We start from the raw sequence: 22310 nt of genomic DNA, 5'->3' as shown, positions 1-22310 counted from the left end.
TGAATTGTGAACAATCTTGACTCTTGACATGATGCAAGTTCAGATGTCAATTTCAAATGTAGTACACAATGTAATATATTAATTATGGATCAATTGATAGACTTAATCAGCTATAGATTTCTAAAAAGTCCAACAGTGAATGCCCAAATAAAAGCTCAGAAACATTCATAACGCAAAATCACTTATTTATTTCTCAGCAGTAGCAAATGGAATCACTGACACAACTGAAAGAGTCAAAGATAAGCATTCAGAGGTGAAGAGTAAGGAAAGGATGGGGCGTCTCAGAAGCTTTAGGGTTTGAGGAGAAGTGCTGGGAACTTAGGTGGAGGGTTGGAAGGCCCCTCTTGGGTGATACTGCATGTCACGGATGCGCCTCACGGACTGGATCTGAGGCATCGCGGCCCCAAACTCAGAACACTCCTTAAACTCTCCTTTCTCAAACAAGTACTGGTAGCCTCTGTATCCTGGGTACTGATAGCCCACCCAGCTGGAACCGAGATAACAAGAAATGAACTAAAACAATTACTGTACAGGAGAACATTTGAAGATCAGCCTGGAAAGTGTAAGAAATTGTCTGAAATGTGAGTTCACTGTACTCATGTCAGTGCTTTTTGAGGTTTTGCTTACGTGCCACTCTGCACACGAACTGAAGAGACTTTCTCATGGTATCCATGAGCGTGGAAGCTGGGAACATCATCATCTATGATCTCAATCTTCTTCCCAGCGAAGCTTGGGTTCTCATAGAGTACGATCTTGTGTTCCTGGCTGTCCTGTAAGGACATAAAAAGTGTAGAAGAAAATATTAAAAGACCCCTTTGGGACAAATTAATTAATATACACATTTGGACACACTTGATTCAAACGTTTTATGATATGATGCTAAGAGAATGTCCAGAGGACATTGAAGAAGCTAAATCATTACTTAGTTTTCTTTTGTCACTATATAATTTCCATAATTCAATTTTATACGTTTGATGATGACCATACTATTATTTTCATATATGTAAAATAGTCATAATTAAGTATGAATCCAAACTTTTGACTGGTAGTGTATATATTAAAGCACCAGGCCCAGATTGTGTTACACCAGTTTGTCTGAAATCCTGTGCTGACCAGCTGGCCCCCATCTTCTCACAGATCTTCAACAGATCACTGGAGCTGTGCGAAGTCCCTTCATGCTTCAAACGCTCCACCATCATCCCCATCCCAAAGAAACCCAAAATTACAGGACTAAATGACTACAGGCCTGTAGCTCTAATGTCTGTGGTCATAAAGTAATTTGAAAAACTGGTGCTGGCCCACCTGAAGGACATTATTAGACTTTTGCTGGATCCTATTCAGTTTGCCTACAGAGCAAACAGGTCTGTGGATGATGCAGTCAACATGGGACTGCATTATGTTCTGCAACATCTAGACAGACCAGGGACTTATGTGAGGATCCTGTTTGTGGACTTCAGCTCGGCTTTTAACACTATCATACCAAACCTCCTCCTGCCCAAACTAACTCAGCTCTCCGTGCCCACCTCCGTCTGTCAGTGGATCACCAGCTTCCTGACAGACAGGCAGCAGCTAGTGAGGCTGGGAAAATCAGTACTGGCGCCCCCCAGGGATGTGTTCTCTCCCCACTGCTCTTCTCCCTCTACACGAACGACTGCGCTTCTAAAGACCCCTCTGTCAAGCTCCTGAAGTTTGCAGACGACACCACACTTATCGGCCTCATTCAGGAGAGCTGGCTGTCTGGTGCAGTCTTAAAAATCTGGAGCTCAACACGCTCAAAACATTGGAGATGATCGTGGACTTCAGGAGAAACCCCCTTGCACTCCCCCCACTCACCATTACAGACAGCACTGTAATGACAGTGGAGTCATTCAACAAATTCCTCGTACGTGTAAACATACCTGGCAATAAAGCTCATTCTGATTCTATTAGACAATTTTATATAGCTGTTAGTTACCACTTTGATGGGGCGGAAGGCGACGATGCAGTCACTGCGTCTGCTGTTGGTCCAGGCGTCCCAGCGAGGATACTCACCCTTCTCAAACACATACTGTTCCCCCTTACAGCCGGGCTGCTCATATCCCACCCACCTGGAACAAAAGGCGGACAAGTCTTTGTCATACTTTCTTGCTCATTCATTTTCTTTACATAATAATTCTCCAGTCTGATCAGACCAAGAATACTGATATAACAGTCCAGCAGAACTGGTACATTTCACTGTTTGTATCAGTCCACTTATCTGTGTTGACAGATTTCCAGAAAAGAGTATGTGAGTGTTGTGGAGTTGTTTCACTGTGTCTGAAACAGGGTTGCCAGATCTGTGTAACAATCGAATTGGCTAATAAAATATATGCTCACATACCTAAAATATATTTTATAGTCACAATGATGCATATAAAATCATTGTTTAGTAGTAATCATCTTACCTTAAGACTTGACAACTAGTGAACAAAATGCTTTGGTGGGGAGGCAATCCTTATTTTTGAACTATTTGAAAATATAGCTTTTACAGTTTATAATCTAAAATAAACATTTCAAGATATTACAGATTTAAAAAAGTTAGGAATTGATGGAAAATGCTTCTATAGATGACATATAATACTTTTTCTGTATTTACTAGCAACCCTGGAGAGAGTAGCCAGTGCCACTCCCTCACAAAACCCCCTCACTACCTCATCAACTAGAGTTTTATCATTGGTGGTAGAATATAAATTGTATTATAATATATAATTAATGCACAATTAGCCCAAATTCGCGGGAAAATATTAATGTTTTCTCACAGTCCATTACGCGTTTCTGTAGTGGAATGTAAAACCCGGGCTGGAATGTTTGAGCTGTCACTCCGGTCCACTCACTTGGCAGAGGAATGCAATATCCGTACAAATGAAATAATTTATGTTTGAAACGAACGTTATTCAATATTAACTTACTGTTTATTGAATGTAATGCAATATTATTCCCACAAGCGTGCTATTTTCTCTCACACACAAACTCACGGTCCACACAGCACCAGTATTGAGCCCACTTTCGCCACGTCCGCCTCCTGGATGTTGTTACAGGGCCCAGTCAGCTCATGACAGCGGCCTTGAAAGTTTTCCTGTTCGTAGATGACCAACTATGGAACAAAAGACGGGAGAGAAAATATAAAGGAAGATAAGCAGGAGTAACAGATAAGTTACACACACCACACATACTCTGGGAACGTGTTTGTACCTTGAAGTTACTGGCAACTGGTTGTTTTTGCTTGGTTGCAGGGTTCTGGTGATCAGTTGCCATAATGAACCAGGATGGGTGTGATGAGCTTTGTTCAGAGATAACATTAGGAATAAAATAGGGAGCAAACAATAATTGTTAGTGTCAATTGTGTAGATATTTAAATATTGCAAAAGCATAAGAGTGCATGACTGACAAGGTTGAGTTGTTATATTTCATATTTAGTAGCTAAAATATATGAAAATAACACGAACGATAAAAACAATAAAAAAGCAATAATATGCATGTCTTACCAGCTCCGGGATGTGCCAGTCGCTGTGGGGTGGCATGAGCGGCTCAATATATACCGCAAGCTCAGGGGCGGAAACACTGCCAAAACATGTCTCTGTCCAGAACACGCTCATATTCAGGTCCTAATAGGCTGACCAGCTGGCACTGGGAGGGCTGAAGAAGTACCAGCCAAACATCCTCACCCTGGCCATCCTCCCCTCCCTTTTCTTTTGATACCCCACAAAGTTATTTCATTAGTTGTCAGTTTTCGCCCAGCCACGCTTTGTTCCATATCCCATGATTCAGCACAACCTGTGCCAAGAGTCCAGGACCTCCAACAAGAGTGACCAACTCTGGATGTGGAGCTGAAAGAGAGAGGCTGATGCATCTTTGCTATTCACAATTATTCTGAATCCAATGAGATTTCGGAAACATCTTACGTTGTCACATGTGTTCCATAATCATAATCAATATTAATTATGTTTTTCATCAATGATGTATTGTTTGAGGAACATTCTGGCTTGGAGGGTCACCTTGCTGTTATCACAGGCATTGCATGACTTATAAACAAATGTTTCTAAACCAAAAAAAAAAAAAAACCCAACAACAACAAATTAAATAAAAATATTGCCATGAAGTTATATAGTTAAGCCATTAAGAGGACTTAAACATTAAAGAGAAAATACAATATAAGTAGGTGTGAATAAATAAAAAAAGACTGATTAATGCAAATCTATTTTGACAGGTTTTTTAATGTGGCTTAAAAAGAGAAGTAGACTTAGAGGATATGATATCCCAGTCAACAATGCTTATACGGGCCTTCATTGTAAAGGAAGTGGCTCTCAACTGGGGGCTTAGCGAACCTCCAAGGGGAACACATGAACACATTCAGCTCCTGGAATCCTGAAATGTGATCATTTTAATTATAATTAATTTGGTTACTTTTTAACACACAAACTAGGAGTTCCCATAAATTAAAGTAGTTTTAAGAATGGGGGCTTTTGAATGTTTTTGTAGACAATTGTAGGCTTTGGAGTCAAACATTTTGAGATCCATGTGCTTACACTAAATCTTGGACCATCAAGCAGTTGTAACTGCAGGTCTTAGCAGTTTTATTTATTTAACATATTTGAACAATGTTCTTTAGACATTTTATAAAAGACCGTAGTCACCAAAGACCTGTGTGCATTGAATAGTAGCCTATCTTTTTACCTGAGCTGCAATAACAGTGAAAATATTCAATATAGTTTCAATACTTTGGATGGAATCAGTATTTGGCCCTTGAGATCCACTGTGTGGCACAATTTAGCTCCAACCCCTTAATCAAATGCACCTGCCTGTAATTCTGAAGACTTTGGTTTGATTTTTCAGATGTGTTTGATTAGAGTTGGAGCTGAACTCTGCAGGACCGTGAACCTTGAGGGCCAAAGTTGCCCACCCTGAAATCGTTTATAGGCCACTCAGGATCTAACGGTGCCATCAATTGTAACAGATCGCCAAGATGACCAAGGTCCTTTTCAAGCAGTGCATTATGTTCAGTACAATGGCTAAATATGTATAGAAACATTGACTTTTTCTTTTCTTACCACTGCTTATTTATTTATTATCAGTTTTTGTCTATTTCCTTCTTTGATAAATGGAGTAGACATGTTTAAGAGTGTTTTTCCTACTATAATAATTAATATATTTTGGCTAAATATGTGGAGCAAAAGACATTTAAATACCAAAAATAAGGTAACATTCCACAACACTATACAGAAATTAGCCTTCAAAAATAAATGTACCCTGAGAAATGTTTTCTGTGACAACTAACCCCAGTCTCCCCTGTTTTGGAACCATTTTTATTTCAAATGTTTCAAAATTGACCTTTTGCTATGACTGTGTAATCTATGTTGTAGAACAAAATGTGTTTTTTTCCAGACATTATTTTACTAATAAATCTAAAACCTCAAATGAGAACTCCTAATATTAAAAATAATAAATAAGTAAAAGAAAAATAAATAATAAATATAAATAAAATGCGAGAATATCATGGCTCAAAAATGGTAATTACCGTATTGTAATAAAAATAAACAATAAAATAAATTGTCCCGAATATAAGACGACCCTGATTATAAGACGACCCCCCTTTTTCCAGATGTACCTGTTGGAAAAAGGCTTTTTGAAAACCAAATCTTGTTTTTTTTTTTTTTTCTCTCTGTAAAACACATTTATTCTTAAATTATTTTCATATTGCATATTTTTCCAATTCTAATTTTTGTTTTGAAAGTATGGTAAATACTGGTCAAATGTATCAACAATGACATTGGAAAATTTTGATATACCATTGAAATAACAGGTAGCCCATCTGAATTATATAACAATTAGGCTATCCAACTCATAGTAGCCTACCAAAATGTTATTATCAGTAGACGTGAAATCTTATTGTAGTCTTCAATCTGGGTACTGTCTTACGTTTTAAAATCACTTACAGAGGAAGTTTGGTCCCATCAGGCTAACATGACAGTCACGATCATGCTGCTGTAAGCTTTTCTTTTTCATTTGTTTTCATTCGCGATCTTTACAACTCACATTACATTACATATTTCATGGCACACTCGTTTTATGCTTTTTTTGGCGCCACCTATTGTTGTGGGTGTATTATTGACATGTCAAAGTCTAGACCCTGAATATAAGACGAACGCGTTTTTTCAGATGTATTTCCAAGGAAAAAACATCGTCTTATATTCGGGTCAATAAGGTATCATTTCCGGGTTTTATGACTACAAACATTTCATTTTAAAGTCAAAGACATATACAGCCACCTATATTTAAAAGTTTTCATATTGTAGAATGTATAAAAGACAAATAACGCAATGAAAGTAAAGTGTAAATACCATTTCCATTTAATGATTTATTAAAAAAAAAAAAAAAGGGAAGAAGTTACATATAGCTTGCTCAATTTTCAGTCCCTGTGAGCCAGGAGTTTTTGCTCTATTAATGATTCAGACCAGTTACATCAGTGCTATTTTGCATTAGTGTTTCAAAAGGAAGCCCATTGTACTGCCAAACATGTGAGCAGCGATAGCACAGCAAGACTTCTGGTCACACAGCCACTTATGCAGGGTGCAGGCGGGATGACTTTGAGATCAGGAAGTGTCCCTTTATAAGAAGATGCGTTGTTCTGAAAATACAAATGGAAAAGTATGTCAGGTAAATGCAGCTGTGGTCAGAACAGAAGCAGATATTGTGCAGGAGTGGACACTTACAACTGAGTTCACAATTGAGATGAACTGGTCGATACTCTTCAGTGTTTGTTGGTATTCATTGATAGTCTCGTCATTCCAAGTCTTTGTGAACATTATATCGAGCCAAGAACTGCAAAATGATCAAATAAAAGACACGTTATCATTAGGGCATTAAAGAGCTAAATGTATTAAAAATAAGGGTTTTCAATTAGATTACTTTAAATCTGTTGCTCCCATCGCAGATTGTAAAGACTTTAAATCAGGGAAGCTCGTACAGCTGCTCAGATTCATAGCTGGATAGTAGAAGAGGAAGGCCAAACACATCTCATCTGTAGTTGGGAACCCCCCCTGTGGGCAGAAAAAGGGAGTTTTACACATCCATAATCTTTCTTTTCCATTTTAATGTGTAGATAAATAGAGCGCTATATGAATTATGTATTTCGGTTCTGGTTCTGAAGTCAATTTTGAATGGATTTTTGATTCAATGCCTGAAATAAGGTCTGGCTGAAGTTATTTTCACATTTTATTCTACAACATAAAATACATCAGTAATGTATTTTATAATGTAAATACTATGTAAATGTAATGTAATCTTGAAAAAGGCAGCACTCATACACATATCAAGAACATATGAAAACATACTTGCACCCACCAGGCTCTGACCACTTTTAATAATGAGAATCAGTGAAATTTGAAGACACATGCCATTAAATGAAAAAACAATATGAGCCTCTATGTAAATGTACTAACCCATGTGAGTGTGTCTCGGTTTTCAGTATTATAGGTGCACTCCACCAGCAATTTGTCATCCTGAAAGACCGAAAAGTTTCTTTATTTAACTTAATTCCAATAATTATATACTGAAATATAGACTATTACAGTATATACTGTAAATGTGTCATTTTGTATTGTGCAGTGCACATATTTGATATTTATGCTTGAAATCCCTTTAAACTTAACAGCACTTACCAGCTTCATTGTCTTAGTTTTACCAAAGTTTGTCACTTCCTGATATTCAAAATCATAGTTTTCATCCGCAACTAGAATATCGATCTGTTCTCCCCCTCTGAAGAGAATAAGAATTTACATAAACAAGGAATTCATTGCAGTAGCTTTACGTTATGAACCACAGAAGAAAGAAATGCACACAGGTTATATTAAGTGATCTATTTCTTTAGGTCAGTCATTGGTCAAAAACTTCTACCTGAAGTGTCCGACACGCACTTTCCGCCCAGCCAAGTGTGTGTGCATCATCGCAGAGAACACCTGAAGATCATTTGGCTTCTCCAGAACCTGTCGAGCATAGAACACAACTGATCGTGCTGAATCTGATTGTGAGAATGTGAGTAGATAAACATACTGTACATACAAACCTTTGGAATATTAGCAGTGTCACACATGCCGTACGTGAGGAAGGATTTGGCTACGGGTGGGATGGCATACCCAGGGCCCACTGCAAGCCCTGTCATCAGAACAGCTGCATCGTGCTGACGGAGCTCAGATGTGTGGTAGAATCGCAGACCTGAGCTATCAACTCGACCTGTGCAGAGTCGAAAGAATTGTTTTATCAAATCAAAATCTGAAATATTCATCAAAGTGTGGTATTTCCCATTGTAAACGACTGACTGACCTGCACTTTTATTGGGGTTGTTGTAATGCACTTCAAGCCTGTAGAAAAAATCTCCAACATTTCCTCCAATTGGAAGTCCTGCCACCTCAGGAAATTCAAAAGCCTTAAAAAATATAATTTAATTAAAAAGCTAATCAGTAATTTGAAAGTTATACATATAAATACTATTTATAGGCCCAAAAGCTGAAAGTGAATCATGCTCTTTTAGTGAATCAGTTCAGAAAACCGCTCTGAATGATTCACTTAAGAATCAAACTGATCCGATTCTTAATTTTAACAATGTGGTCACAGCGGTTAACGTTTTCTTGACTTATTAAAGGTGCACTAAGCGATTTTTGACAAACGATGTTGGTATTTGAAAGCACCAAAATAAACACGCCCATACCCCAACAGGACCTCGCCCCTATTTTAATATCTCCACCCCACACATATGGCATAATGACAATCGCGGAAGCAAGCGAAGATGACACACAAGCAAACACAGATAAATTGTGTGAAACAAAGCTAAATCAACATTACTCGCCTATCAAGAACAAACATTCAACCTCAGCATCTGACTCGAGCCCTTCCCTCTCCTTGAGTTCTCTCCACCCTTGGAAAGCTGCTCTGATATTTACGCTGGTCCTACCTCTTGCATGATGGTAACCCTTATTTTTAATGTTTTGTTCCTCCGGTATTTTCCTCTTTTTTTATCATCCATTTCTCCATCTATAATCAATCTGCTAATATCTGTCCTGTGCACTCAAATTGAGTGCTCTCTTCTCTCGATCATAATAAGACACACCCCTTACTGCTGATTGGCTGCACGTGTGCGTTGGGACACGCCCCTTACTGTTGATTGGCTGCAAGTGTGTATAGGGACACGGTCCGACACTGTGGTCAAAAGCGTTTTCCCAAAATTGCTTAGTGCACCTTTAAATTTGGTTATTTCTTGCATGAAAATGATTTAAACCCCTGTCAAAGGTGAGACTAACCCCTCCGCCAACTCCCCACACAGCCACGACCTCCATACACTGTGCATCCGCTCCAGTATAACACTCCGCCTCAGTCGGCTCTGTCACAGTCGCAGGGCAGCGGTACAGCAGCAGATGATGCAGAAGGTCATGGTTTTCGATCACTGGCTCAATCTGAAATTAATGGAAGTAAGTCAGAGATGAAGATGACTGACAGATCGTTGGATAGATAATGTGTGTGTTAAGTTCATAAACTCACGCGATAAATATGCTGTTTGAGATCAAACGCCGGGGCTTTCAAGACCTTGCAGTGATAGTGGGTTTGCTTGGCTGGTACAGTGAACTGAAATGATTGTAAATGTAAGCAACAAAGGTTTCGAAACGGTTTTCTTTCCATAACTGAGGTAAACAATTAACATAATCGTTGTAAACTACTAAAAGTAGGCTATGAAGTCAGTAAGTGACACTGAGACTGGAAAAATGGCTGCTGAAAATTCAGCTTTAATTCACAGGAATAAATTACATTTTAAAATATATTAAAATCCAAGTTTTAAATGTTGCTCATGAAATGTCAGGAACAAAAACTGGTTTTACAGACAGAACAGCAAAACAACAAAGTAAAAATCTTTCTTACATTGACCATAGTTATGTCAAAAAAGCTGCTGTTTGGAGGTTTGACATCAGGCATGTACTTCAACAGGTTCAAGACCTTCGTGCCTCTTTGGTTACTGTGGTACGTGATATCATCAGTCTCTCCGTACGCATAGATCAGCTTCATGGGGAGATCCTGATCATGCAATAAAAATCACTTTTACTTGATCATTTACATGAAATGAGAAGCTCTTTGCAACATGCACACTGCAGCTAAATGCCATTGAAATTATTATTATTATTATTTTAGCTATTTCTGATCTAGAATTTCAGTTTTAAAAGACAGTCCTTGTTTTCATTTTAAGGAGTGTTTCTGAAGTGCAGCTGAGAGCTCCTTGACAAACCAGGTCAACAGTTTGTTACGAGAGAGGAGTTCTTAGAAATGCCCTGATCATTGTGTGGATTCTTTTACATTGCTGGTTTTGTTTTGCAATGCCATTAGACATGGGCTGATTACCGGTTTCATGGTAGGCTATATCATGCTTTCAAAAACCAATAACATTTTTTAAAGAGATGGACGCAAAGATGAGAGAATACTGTAGCAGGCAGAGCAGCTCTGTTCACTATGAGCAAAATACTGGAAGAAAATACTATTTATATGAATGTCTGAAGGGAACTGACCATAGATATGTACATATGTAGGCTACATAGAATAACAACGTTCAGTAAACGGTAAAACTGTTTGCACTACACTCTAAAAAATGCTGGGTTAAAACCCATCGCTGGGTAAAATATGGATGAACCCAGCAGTGATTGGGTTCTTTAGACCCAGCGGTTGGGTTACTGGTTGGTTGAAAACAACCCAGAATGTGTTCTGCCCAATATTTACCCAACACCGGGTTGTATTTAACCCAGCATTTTTTATAGTGTACAAACCTGTGTGTTTCTCAATGGCTCTGATTGTTCCATAAGCGCCACCCACTGGCAGAGAGTAAATTTGCGTTCTCATTTAGCCTGTCTGATGTTTCTGTTTTGTGCACGTATGATTTACGGAGCATAATTTTACAAAGCTAAATGAAAAAAGATTTTACAAAGTTATGAAAAAGTTTTTCTTTCTTTCTGTTTTTGCTTAAAATTTCAAAATTATATAATCTAATTTAAATAAAAAACGTTTCATGCTATTTGTGCATAAACACTAAAATAACAATAATCAGTTTTACAGCATTTGATATTATTATTAGCAAATACGTTTCATATGTCATATGTCAAAATCTCATACCGGCCCTTGCCTAAATGTCATAGTTCCACTGTCATTGTTTTTTTAATAAAACTGCAGAGTACATCAAACAAACAATGAAAGGGGAGGGTTACATGCTGGTGTTGAATTACTTTTCCTTTGTGAAGAATAATTAAAAGAAAAATGGTTAAACAGGCTCACAGTGATGGGTAGATCATCTTTATCACAGGAATCGATGGACCTCTGAAACTTCATGACTGTTTTCCCATCGGACTCAGTCAGAGACAGGAGTTTGTAGTTCTGTTGCTGGTCAACCACAGGTACTGAATTCCCCCCAGCATGACGGTCCTGAACACGGAAAAACAGAAAAGAGAAATGTAGCATGTATGCATGCATAGCAACAGGTGTTTTTATGATGCTGTAGTTACAATTGTAGTTGCAGTTTCCAATCTGGGCTATCAGTTTAACACTTTGACTCTCGAGATCTTACATTAATATCAGATTAATGTTACCAGCATCTGCATAGTTTAGAACCTCTCGTTGAATTATTATTATTATTATTAAATATCCCAGCTTACAGCCACTGAGAAATGAAATATGTAGTTCATAATTAATGAACTACATATGAAATGCATGTCAGTATGAATCCAGAAAAACAATTAAATATAAAAAATATAAAATTATATGTATAGAGCATGTACAGTGAGGAAAATAAGTATTTGAACACCCTGCTATTTTGCAAGTTCTCCCACTTAGAAATCATGGAGGGGTCTGAAATTGTCATCGTAGGTGCATGTCCACTGTGAGAGACATAATCTTAAAAAAAAAATCCAGAAATCACAATGTATGATTTTTTAACTATTTATTTGTATGATACAGCTGCAAATAAGTATTTGAACACCTGAGAAAATCAATGTTAATATTTGGTACAGTAGCCTTTGTTTGCAATTACAGAGGTCAAACGTTTCCTGTAGTTTTTCACCAGGTTTGCACACACTGCAGGAGGGATTTTGGCCCACTCCTCCACACAGATCTTCTCTAGATCAGTCAGGTTTCTGGCCTGTCGCTGAGAAACACGGAGTTTGAGCTCCCTCCAAAGATTCTCTATTGGGTTTAGGTCTGGAGACTGGCTCGGCCACGCCAGAACCTTGATATGCTTCTTACAGAGCCACTCCTTGGTTATCCTGGCTGTGTGCTTCGGGTCATTGTCATGTTGGAAGACCCAGCCTCGACCCATCTTCAATGCTCTAACTGAGGGAAGGAGGTTGTTCCCCAAAATCTCGCAATACATGGCCCCGGTCATCCTCTCCTTAATACAGTGCAGTCGCCCTGTCCCATGTGCAGAAAAACACCCCAAAGATGATGCTACCACCCCATGCTTCACAGTAGGGATGGTGTTCTTGGGATGGTACTCATCATTCTTCTTCCTCCAAACACGTTTAGTGGAATTATGACCAAAAAGTTCTATTTTGGTCTCATCTGACCACATGACTTTCTCCCATGACTCCTCTGGATCATCCAAATGGTCATTGGCAAACTTAAGTCGGGCCTGGACATGTGCTGGTTTAAGCAGGGGAACCTTCCGTGCCATGCATGATTTCAAACCATGACGTCTTAGTGTATTACCAACAGTAACCTTGGAAACGGTGGTCCCAGCTCTTTTAAGGTCATTGACCAGCTCCTCCCGTGTAGTTCTGGGCTGATTTCTCACCTTTCTTAGGATCATTGAGGCCTTGTGGAGGTGTACAATTTCGTCTCTAGTGTCTTTGGACAGCTCTTTGGTCTTGGCCATGTTAGTAGTTGGATTCTTACTGATTGTATGGCAATGTCTCTCACAGTGGACATGCACCTATGATGACAATTTCAGACCCCTCCATGATTTCTAAGTGGGAGAACTTGCAAAATAGCAGGGTGTTCAAATACTTATTTTCCTCACTGTAACTCCACTGTAAGTGACTTTCTGACATTTTCAGCCTCAGTCTTGATGATGTGAAACACTAAACCCAAATATAACAATATAACAATTTATATACTGTAGATAATTAACTAAATGTGACAAACACAATGAATCTATGGACAGTGTACAGAACAAAACATCAGACGAATATAAAATTAGTTGTAACTGCAAGTGACTCATTGACAGTTATCAATCTATCTTTATGATGTGAAAGACTAAACCCAAATATAACAATGTAACTTATACTGTAGATAATTAACTAATAGAGATGTAAAGATATCAAAATTTCACGATATGATAATATCTCGATATGAAGTCCACGATACGCTATTTATTGCGTTGTTTAAAAAAAAAAGACAAATGAAGACTTGTAAAAAAAAAAAAAAAATTGTAAATTTTTAAAGTTAATTTATTATATCTAATGCACTTTGAGGGTTCAAAATTAAGAGCTCCAAACCATGTTCTTAACTGAGAAAATTTACGTTAGAAAGAAGTCAGTGAATTGACTTGCACCTGAACTTTAAAGGGCGCTCAACCCTCTTTTTAGTTGTGATATACTGTCTCAGTCTAAATGATATTCACACTAGTGTTTTAGGAAGCCAAACTAATTAGAATATGACTGTAATAGTAAAACAATTTTACTGTAAAATAAATGAAAATTAATATTTCATAGATATATAATTTTTGGTTTAAACTACACTTTTTTTGCCCTGGAAGATTTATCGTTTCATATCGTCATGTGACCACGATGATATCAAGACAGTTATGCTATCGCAATACTGTGATATTGATAATACCGTTTCATCCCTATTAACTAAATGTGACAAACTTGATGATGTGAAAGACTACGAAACCCAATTCCAAAATTTGAAATATGACTAAGAATCAAGAACATAAAGAACAAAATATCAAAAGAATATACATTTTTAAATGTATAAAGTTCATTGTGACAGTTATCAGTCTCAGTCTTTACCGTAAAGTAAATGCCATCGGGTCCAACTCCTCCAATGACAACATCAGCTCCAGTCATACCTCCTTTGGGGCTGAAGCCAAAACCGACCCAGCCGTTGGTGTTGACCGTGAGCTCGAACAAGATGGTACCCTGGACCTCATCAAAACCCCACTTCAGCTGCACCTTGTGCTCAGGGTCCAGGTGTTCAAAGAAAGGCAGAAGAGGGTCTTCCTGAGCCCAGGAACACTGGACTGAAAGCAAGAGCAGGAAAAGGGATAATGCGAACATGTTTCCCTTTCAAGATCTGACAAACAGTCTCTTTGTAAACTGTTTGCGAAGGCAGTGGATGTTGCAGCCCTTTTTGTAAGCTGTCTGTAACCCCTCCTCACCTGAGTCTGTTCTCCTCCTCTCACTCTGGTGTGGTGAACCAGGTTCCACATGTTACATTATTACAAGTTACAGTATTATTGGCTACAAGAAGAAATTACAATCAACTTTTTAAAACACTTTTCATCTTTTCATTATGAAAAAAACTTTTCACTCTTTATGAAACAAATATTTATTTTTAGAGCTGTAATGAACAGTAAACACAGAATTACTACATTTATGACTATAACAGAGATAGATTACTTGATGATGTTACATAAGATAAAGTAAATAATTATATTTTGCCCTTTCAGTATCTTCACAGCAAAGGAGCAGAGGTCAGGACTGGAGTTAATGATTTGAGACTGTAGACCACAAAAACAGTCATAAGGGTCACTTTTGAAATTGAAGCTGAATAAATAAGCTTTAAATTGATGTATGGTTTGTTAGGATAGGACAACATTTGGTTGAGATACAACTATTTGAAAATTTGGAATCTGAGGGTGCAAAAAAAATTTTTTTAATTCAAAATATTGAGAAAATCACTCTTAAAATGGTCCAAATGAAGTTCTTAGCAATGCATATTACTAATCAAAAATTAAGTTTTGATATATTTACAGTAGGAAATTTACTAAATATCTTCATGGAACATGATCTTTACTTAATATCCTAATGATTTTTGGCATAAAAGAAAAATAGATAATTTTGACCCATACAATGTATTTTTTGCCATTGCTACAAATATACCCCAGCGACTTAAGACTGGTTTTGTGGTCCAGGGTCACATTTACACCATGAAAACCAAATATAAAAGGAAAAAGAAATTAAAGGAATAGAAAGATTTCTATTTTAAGGAATAATGAAGGGTGTGTATGTGTGTGTGTGGGTGGGGGATCTTGATCTTTGATGGATCTTGGTTGCGTGTGTGAATCATAAATTCGTAAAAGTCATAAAAGTTTTCCACTAGATCATGGCTCTTTATGCTTTTATCTATATCGTTTATGTAAGGGATAATACATGGGTCAAAGATGAGACATCAGTATCAAATTAGAAATGACATTTACAAATGTCATTTTAAATACATAAACAACATCTTAAATACAAGTAAATTGTCTACTTTCATATTTCAAATAACTTTTGTGACAATAAAATGTCAAAATATGGGGTAAATAAGGTTTTTTATCTTTTTTTTTTTTTTAGTATTTAAATAACCAGGGGACTTTTATCCCAAAAATGCAGTTTGCCTGAGGTCATTCAGTGTCACAGGAATAAGAAGTTATTCTGAAATCATATTAAAAACTGAAAGTCATTCGGTAGTCTGTGATATCATCAAATGGCACCTGGAAGACTGTGTGGTACTGCAGAAAAGTGAGTTTATTGCTCTTAAATATTTCATAATTTCACCTTTTCATGGGGTGGTAAGGTAGGTTACAAAACACGTCATTCAGTGAAATGCTAAAAAAAAAAAAAAATCACTTTTATTGTTGGATTTTTTTGAAAAATAAGTAGATGTTGTGAATAATTGCGATTAACTTTACTGGACAAATTTGAACTGTTTGAAATAGGTGGCCATTTGGTTGCCTGCAATATAAGCTGAAGTAGATGTTTCGTCATTCATTCAGGGTCATGGTTTTGTCATTCAGTGTAATGCAAATTCCCTGTTACACCACAGTGTCATCCATTAATGAGAGTATCACTAGAAATAACAATTTTAGCATCTTATTGCTATTACAGATAGGCTAAATGAGGAGTGTGTAGCATTGACAAATTTGTTCAACTTAATAAATAATAATATTTAAATGCATTTTGGTATTGTTTAATTTGTGTTATTGATTAATTAACTATAGACGCCTACTAACAGAGGGAGTCACTGTAAAAAAGCCAAAAAGCTATTAAAGTAAGTGTGGACCTAGTAGCTTGGGTGGCACTCTTAAAGCCTGTTCACACCAAGAACAATAACAATAAAATAACAGTAACTACTGTACGTCAGCATCCACACCAGTGACCCGACGACACTACGTTTATATACATGCGCACGAATGCGATTATTTCCAATAATAAGAGTAAGGAGTTATAGTGGTAGTTAGTATTCGCCCGCTGTAAATACACTATTTTAGAAATGTATCGTTTCGTAAACCATGATTTTTTTTTTTTTTTCCTGCACCTCTGGCATCCAATAATAGGACGAAGCGGTGAGTTCGCGGGAGTGGGGGAGGATATCTGTGTTTATTTTCTTTCAGCCACAGATGGTTTCAGAGGCTGAGAGGCAGCAGTAGAGACACGCAGAACGACAGTCGGGGATGAAGCCGCAGCTTTTTGGAAAAAGTTGCATTTATTGCATGCATAGCCTGGCTACGAGACATAAGCTCTCACGATGTTAATGCACATAGCTATGTTTGTCGTTTTGGTTCTGAGCATCAGACCTGCAGACGGTTTCCCCAATTACAAAGATGACTACATGGACGAGGACCTGGCCACCTTTGACTATTACAAAGGCACGGATGAGTTTGCCGAGGGCAACAGGACGCAGGAGTGTGAGGAGTGTGTGCCGGAGCTGTGCCCGCTCCCGCTGGGCTGCAGAGCGGGGCTGGTGCAGGACAGCTGCGGCTGCTGCTCTCAGTGCGCCAACCTGGAGGGACAGAGCTGTGATCTCGGCCAGAGAAACGTCTATTATGGACTGTGCGGAGAGAACCTGGAGTGCAAACTGGACCGGTCGGATGGAGCGGACGCAGAGGAGCCAGAAGCTCAGTGTGCGTGTTTGTCCCAGAAACCTCTGTGTGGCTCAGACGGACAGACTTACACGAATATCTGCAAATATAAAGAAGCGGCTTATTCTAATCCTGGACTCAATGTGAGCGACGGGCCGTGCAGAACAGGTATGAACAATGCAAACAAGCTTTTTCCAACCAGTATATGTTTATTTAGGTTTATCGAATACATGGATAGGCCTATGTTTTTATCTAATATGGAATAAACATATCTCCAGGGTGTTTTTAAAAAACAAACAAACATTTATTTATTTTAATAATCAGAGAGATGTCTCAAGTGTTCCCCCTCTAAACAGCATTTGTTCATTCATTCATTTGCTGTAGAATTATGTTAAAAATGTTTTTGTCCAAACAAATTTAACGATATTGAATTTAAGTTTTTGTCATTCTTTCATTAATACATGAATAGACATGGTTTAGTAGTATTTTCCTAACCAGTATTTATTTATATATCAATTTATTTTCTTTCTTTAATTAATAGAACATAAATGTTTCCCCCAAACTTTATTTTATTTATTTATTCACATGGAGTATCTCAAGTGTTTTTCCAAACAATATTTATTATTATTAGTATTATTTATGCATGGAATGAACATATCTCAAAACAAAAACATTTATCTCAAAACAAATATTTATTTATTTGTTTTTAATAATCAGAGATGTCTCAAACGTTTTTCCCCCTCTAAGCATTTTTATTTCATTATTTACTTGTTTGTTTATTTTGTTTGTCTCTTTCTTATTTTCTTTCACAAGTGATTTGAAGTGTTATCTCAAGAGTGTTTTTCTCTCTGGGCTGCCAGCACTTGGGAATTTTGGACCTGACACCTATAATTTTCCCAGTGACTTTAAAGAGGAGATTTATGATCTTAAAACAGCTCTTTAAGTTGGGCTGACATAGGAAGTGGTTTCTGAATGTGATCCCTGATATGACTTCTTTCCCTCTCTCTCTATTTCTGGTAAGTCCCCATCATCAAGGTGCCGCCGCATAATCTGGTAAATGTAACTGGCAGCAGTATAGCATTTCTCTGCGAAGTGTTTGCATTTCCCATGGCGCTAGTGGAATGGAGGAAAGATGGAAAAGAGGTCATTTTACCTGGTGATGACCCCCACATATCTGTTCAGGTAAAGTACTTCCAAACAGAAACACTGTAAAACGATATATAACCTTGATTAGGGCCTCACGGACGTAGATGAGATTGATTCTTAATCAGAACATATTTTGGAGAAATTTAGCATCACATCACTTGCACATCAATGGATCCTTTGCTGTGAATGGGTGCCGTCAGAATGAGAGTTCAAGCAGCTGAAAAAAAAACAAAAAAGATCACAGTAATCAACAAATAATCCACATGACTCCAGTCCATCAATTAATGTGCTGTAAAGCAACAAGCTGTGTGTTTGTATGATACAAAACCTTAAGGCATTTAATTGTTGCTTGGTAAAATTACAAGTTCATAATCCATAATAACACTTCCTCTTCCTCTGTTGTCCTCCCACATCAAAATCCACTGACATATTTGTTTAGAACTGTTTTGGATTTTGTTTGTTGGATTTTATTTGTTTTGCATATTTCTCTCCTGATTTAGACGAGATGTGTTTTTCACAGGAGAAAGTAATATTATGCATAAAGTAATTTTAAATTATGGAAATGATGGATTTTTTTTATTACAAACATGCAGCTTATAAAATGTTAAGTGATGGACTGGAGTCGTATGGATTACTTGTGCATTATTGTGATGTTTTCATCAGCTGTTTGGACTCATTCTGACGGCACCCATTCACTGCAGGGGATCCATTGTTGAGTGATATAACACAGTTTTTTCCAAACCTGTTGTGATGAAGAAACAAACTCATCTACGTCTTGGATGGCCTGCGAGTGAATACATTTTCATTTTTGCCTATTATGGCTAATGATACCTAGTTGAAATACGTTACACTCAATTATACAGATTTTTCCACAAAGTAAATGCAGAAAATGTGTATAAAGTCAAATTTTATAGGAATATTCATGTCTAATGATTTACTGCAGGTGTTTCCATTAATGAGTTAGTCAAGACCTACAAAAGTTATATATGAATCTTGTTGTTTAGTAGATAGGAAAAAGTGTGTCAGGATCCACCTCAGTCTTTCCATTTCTCCGTTTTTCCTGTAGTCACGAGGTGGCCCTCAGAAATATGAACTTTCCAGTTGGCTGCAGATTGAAGAGGCCAGTCAGATGGATTCTGGCACATACAGGTGCATTGCTCGAAATGAGCTTGGCCACGTCTCAGCCACAGCAATTTTAGGAGTCCTGCCACCAGGTAAAAATTATACCCTGAGATAATGTCCTACAGTAATATTTCCTGTTCCATTAGCTTTATGTACAGTATAACCTGTTTTCTAATCTTTTTTTTTTTTTTTTTTTACCCAGATGAGATGTCTACCTATTTGGAACAAAACTTGAATGAAATGAGCTATGACCAATTACAGGACAGGGATTATTACTAAACTTCAGATCCCAACACCCTCAAGAAGACAAACAATGTCTTTTACTTTTAGCCAATAAATTTGAGACATGGCAAGACGACACTCAAGCAAAAAAAAAAAAAGACGTAGAAAAAATAGTAAGCCTATAAAAAAACATTGCCCTCTAGAGCTTTTTCTACATCTGGATAATCAAACATGGAGACGTTGAGGAAGAAGCTTAAATAAATTCCCAATGGCACAGGCCTCTAAAATGGATGAAAAACACACAATGAGAGAGTGGAGTAGTTTGGAAGCTGCTAGAAGCTCTGAAATTCAGTACAGAGAGTAGCTACTGGAGCTGAATGTCTCTTTTGTTTCACCATTGCTCTTCTTCAGAGTGACAAGTTGAATAACAAAACATGAAGAACTGTGAAATTTGAATGTGAGCTGCACAATCATAAAAAATACATCTATTTTTTATTTTATTTTTGTTGATAATTTCATATTATAATTGCAGTTTTGATCAGTAGAATTTTATATTAAAATAATTTTTTTGTGCGACAACACTTTTCACTTTGGATCTAAACCTTATTTTTTTACGTGTTACAAATATAACATTTTGAATATACTGAAATGGAATGCTATAATTGTCCCTTTCACAAATAGTTAATCGCAGAAGCTGTAATTGTATTTATAAAAAGTGTAACATTTATACAACATTTCAATAAAGAATTGAAATTCAGTAACTTATACATTAGGTACAACAATAGTTACATTGCCCGTTTTTGCACCGTCAATGAAAATAGTTTGAAAACAAAGCCACAGAGGAATTATTGTTGTGCATCTCCAAGCAACATTGGCTTTCCTGAATGAATCAGTGAATTTTTATGAATCTGTTGAGTGAATGATTCAATGACTCATTCATAATGTCACAGGCTGTATCGGAACATGCATAGTTCCCTACTATATACAGTTTGTGAAAAGAGTAGTATGTCCGAATTCATAGTATTCATTCACACCTTTCTATCTCATGAGGCTACGGGAGAGGATTTTTGAATGGCAGTGAAGTGACACAACTGATGCTGGTAGGTCACATGACAACGGAAACATGATAAATGTAGCTAGCATTCATACTACACACAATTGTGCTATATAGAATTGTTTTAACAGTTGCAAAGTAATTACTTGTTCAAAAGTATGCAATTTTCATTCCTGAATGAATCAGTTCAAGACATTCACTTGCTGGCATAGCGATGTAAGACAGAGCCACTGAAAAATCCCCACCACTAAAATGCATAGACTGACAGCCTTATCTTTTCTGAAAGGCCACTGTTGTTTGAGAACTTGCTGCTGTCTGTGCTTGACTTTTGTGCAAACTCGGTTCTTCACAATCCATCCGTTTCTACTCAAAGCAGAATGTGTATCAGCCGCTGAGTTTATATATGTTTCCACATGTGGTATCCCTCTTTTACCAGCCTTTCCTTTGAGTGCGTGTGTGTGTGTGTGTGTGTGTGTGTGTCAGATCTGGGTGAGGCAATTGAGCACACAGCTGGCTTTAATATATCTTTATGATCTCCTGTCTTGGGACACAAAAAACAGGGATCCTATTCTTTGGTACATGTGCATACAGGTAGGACTTCTTTTGATGAAAATACAACAAACACCATCAGGCTACTTATTGATATACAGTAAGCATCTCTTAACCCTCTAATTTAACCTTTTAGTGGAGCAGAGACCTGTATTTAACAGAACGGCCGTGGATAGCAGCTTTTTAACCCCATTCTCTCTTCTGCCCTCTCATGATGTTCTCTGGTGCCTTTAACTCAGAATAATTATGATAACAGCTCTGCGTGTAATTTTAGGTTACGCTTTTGATGCTACATTATTTAAAATGTGTTAAAGATTCACATTTTGACACTAGGTTGTTTCAAACGTCTAATCAGAGGATTGGAGAACATTTGATGGTATTTTACATAAATGTACTGTACTGTACAGTAGTTCTACTGTAAAAATACTAATGTAGAGTTATACACCAAAACTGAATGTAACAACGTGGTTGAAGGGTCCATTTGCATGACTTCCACCCAGCAACCAACTGTTAAAGCAATTAGCCTGCAGTAAGGTCTAAATCACTTCAGACTGAGAGCACCCTGGGACAGAGCCGTTTCCTCTCGTCTTAAACAACCAAACACTCTGAAAACTCAAAACACCTCTATTAGACGTGCTAAAGTTTTTGACTTTATGGGTAGGATGTATCATAGAGGATCTCCCTTGTCACTCACTCTCTTGTGTACTCACTATCAGGCCATCCAATATTTAAATGTAAAGTTCAAATGCCTTAATGATGGATTTGATTATTACAAACACACAGATTTTCACTTCACGAGATGTTAATGTCGTGTGGATTGCTTGTGGATTATTGTGATGTTTTTATCAACTGTTTGGACTCTCATTCTGACGGCACCCATTCACTGCACATGATTAATTGATGAGCAAGTGATGTAATGTTTAAGTTCTCTAAATTTGTTCTGATGAAGAAACAAACTCATCTACATCTTGGATGGCCTGAGGACGAATACATTTTCAACAAATGTTCAATTTTGGGTGAACTGTGATTTTTAGTCGGAATGACAGTTCCCAAGACAAAAATCTATAGTTTCCAGTAGTATGAGAGAGTTGTTGGTTTCTGTTTCATTGCCACCAG

At 37.4% G+C, this 22310-nt stretch overlaps 3 protein-coding genes across 6 annotated transcripts; 1 reads left to right on the top strand and 2 right to left on the bottom strand.

Moving 5' to 3' along the window:
• Nucleotides 1-107: 107 nt before the first annotated feature.
• On the bottom strand, nucleotides 108-6071 carry crybb2 (crystallin, beta B2). 3 transcript variants are annotated; one of them, XM_058785073.1, is made up of 7 exons: nucleotides 5952-6071; nucleotides 3504-3845; nucleotides 3211-3298; nucleotides 2994-3112; nucleotides 1955-2087; nucleotides 628-770; nucleotides 108-487 (listed from the first exon to the last, which is right to left on the bottom strand). In XM_058785073.1, the coding sequence occupies exons 3-7, from the start codon at nucleotides 3271-3273 to the stop codon at nucleotides 319-321; spliced, it is 627 nt and encodes a 208-aa protein (XP_058641056.1). In that variant the 5' UTR covers nucleotides 3274-3298; nucleotides 3504-3845; nucleotides 5952-6071; the 3' UTR covers nucleotides 108-318. The 3 variants fall into 3 exon arrangements, with proteins under 3 accessions (XP_058641056.1, XP_058641057.1, XP_058641058.1); XM_058785074.1 differs by having other exon boundaries at nucleotides 5935-5986; XM_058785075.1 differs by lacking the exon at nucleotides 5952-6071 and having other exon boundaries at nucleotides 3504-4014.
• Nucleotides 6072-6407: 336 nt separating this feature from the next.
• LOC131545980 (DBH-like monooxygenase protein 2 homolog) lies at nucleotides 6408-14334 on the bottom strand. Of its 2 annotated transcripts, none has more exons than XM_058785232.1 (13): nucleotides 14049-14334; nucleotides 11320-11466; nucleotides 9925-10077; nucleotides 9550-9633; nucleotides 9312-9464; nucleotides 8338-8440; nucleotides 8081-8247; nucleotides 7912-8000; nucleotides 7677-7773; nucleotides 7458-7517; nucleotides 6925-7055; nucleotides 6729-6837; nucleotides 6408-6643 (listed from the first exon to the last, which is right to left on the bottom strand). In XM_058785232.1, the coding sequence occupies exons 1-13, from the start codon at nucleotides 14313-14315 to the stop codon at nucleotides 6503-6505; spliced, it is 1701 nt and encodes a 566-aa protein (XP_058641215.1). In that variant the 5' UTR covers nucleotides 14316-14334; the 3' UTR covers nucleotides 6408-6502. The 2 variants fall into 2 exon arrangements, with proteins under 2 accessions (XP_058641215.1, XP_058641216.1); XM_058785233.1 differs by having other exon boundaries at nucleotides 8338-8422.
• Nucleotides 14335-16593: 2259 nt separating this feature from the next.
• kazald3 (Kazal-type serine peptidase inhibitor domain 3) lies at nucleotides 16594-20400 on the top strand. Its single transcript, XM_058785241.1, has 4 exons — nucleotides 16594-17269; nucleotides 18123-18283; nucleotides 19314-19461; nucleotides 19572-20400. Exons 1-4 carry the CDS (start codon nucleotides 16768-16770, stop codon nucleotides 19646-19648), a joined length of 888 nt encoding a protein of 295 aa, XP_058641224.1. The 5' UTR covers nucleotides 16594-16767; the 3' UTR covers nucleotides 19649-20400.
• The last annotated feature ends 1910 nt before the right edge of the window (nucleotides 20401-22310 follow it).

Source organism: Onychostoma macrolepis, chromosome 08 (assembly GCF_012432095.1).
Source record: "Onychostoma macrolepis isolate SWU-2019 chromosome 08, ASM1243209v1, whole genome shotgun sequence".
Taxonomy (NCBI): Eukaryota; Metazoa; Chordata; class Actinopteri; order Cypriniformes; family Cyprinidae; genus Onychostoma; species Onychostoma macrolepis.
This window is presented reverse-complemented; position numbering and strand designations above follow the sequence as displayed.

What these genes read in the sequence shown, in the direction of transcription:
- crybb2 (XM_058785073.1), bottom strand. Translation starts at nt 3,273, where the DNA reads ATGGCAACTGATCACCAGAACCCTGCAACCAAGCAAAAACAACCAGTT. An exon ending in CAGTTGCCAGTAACTTCAAG is followed by an intron (nt 3,113 to 3,210) that starts GTACAAACACGT and finishes TTTGTTCCATAG; the next exon opens with TTGGTCATCTACGAACAGGA. An exon ending in CCTTCCGCCCCATCAAAGTG is followed by an intron (nt 771 to 1,954) that starts GTAACTAACAGC and finishes ATGTCCTTACAG; the next exon opens with GACAGCCAGGAACACAAGAT.
- LOC131545980 (XM_058785232.1), bottom strand. Translation starts at nt 14,315, where the DNA reads ATGTTCGCATTATCCCTTTTCCTGCTCTTGCTTTCAGTCCAGTGTTCC. An exon ending in CCGATGGCATTTACTTTACG is followed by an intron (nt 11,467 to 14,048) that starts GTAAAGACTGAG and finishes TTCCGTGTTCAG; the next exon opens with GACCGTCATGCTGGGGGGAA. An exon ending in TTGACATAACTATGGTCAAT is followed by an intron (nt 9,634 to 9,924) that starts GTAAGAAAGATT and finishes CAATCATTTCAG; the next exon opens with TTCACTGTACCAGCCAAGCA.
- kazald3 (XM_058785241.1), top strand. Translation starts at nt 16,768, where the DNA reads ATGTTAATGCACATAGCTATGTTTGTCGTTTTGGTTCTGAGCATCAGA. An exon ending in ACCCCCACATATCTGTTCAG is followed by an intron (nt 18,284 to 19,313) that starts GTAAAGTACTTC and finishes TTTTTCCTGTAG; the next exon opens with TCACGAGGTGGCCCTCAGAA. An exon ending in TTTAGGAGTCCTGCCACCAG is followed by an intron (nt 19,462 to 19,571) that starts GTAAAAATTATA and finishes TTTTTTACCCAG; the next exon opens with ATGAGATGTCTACCTATTTG.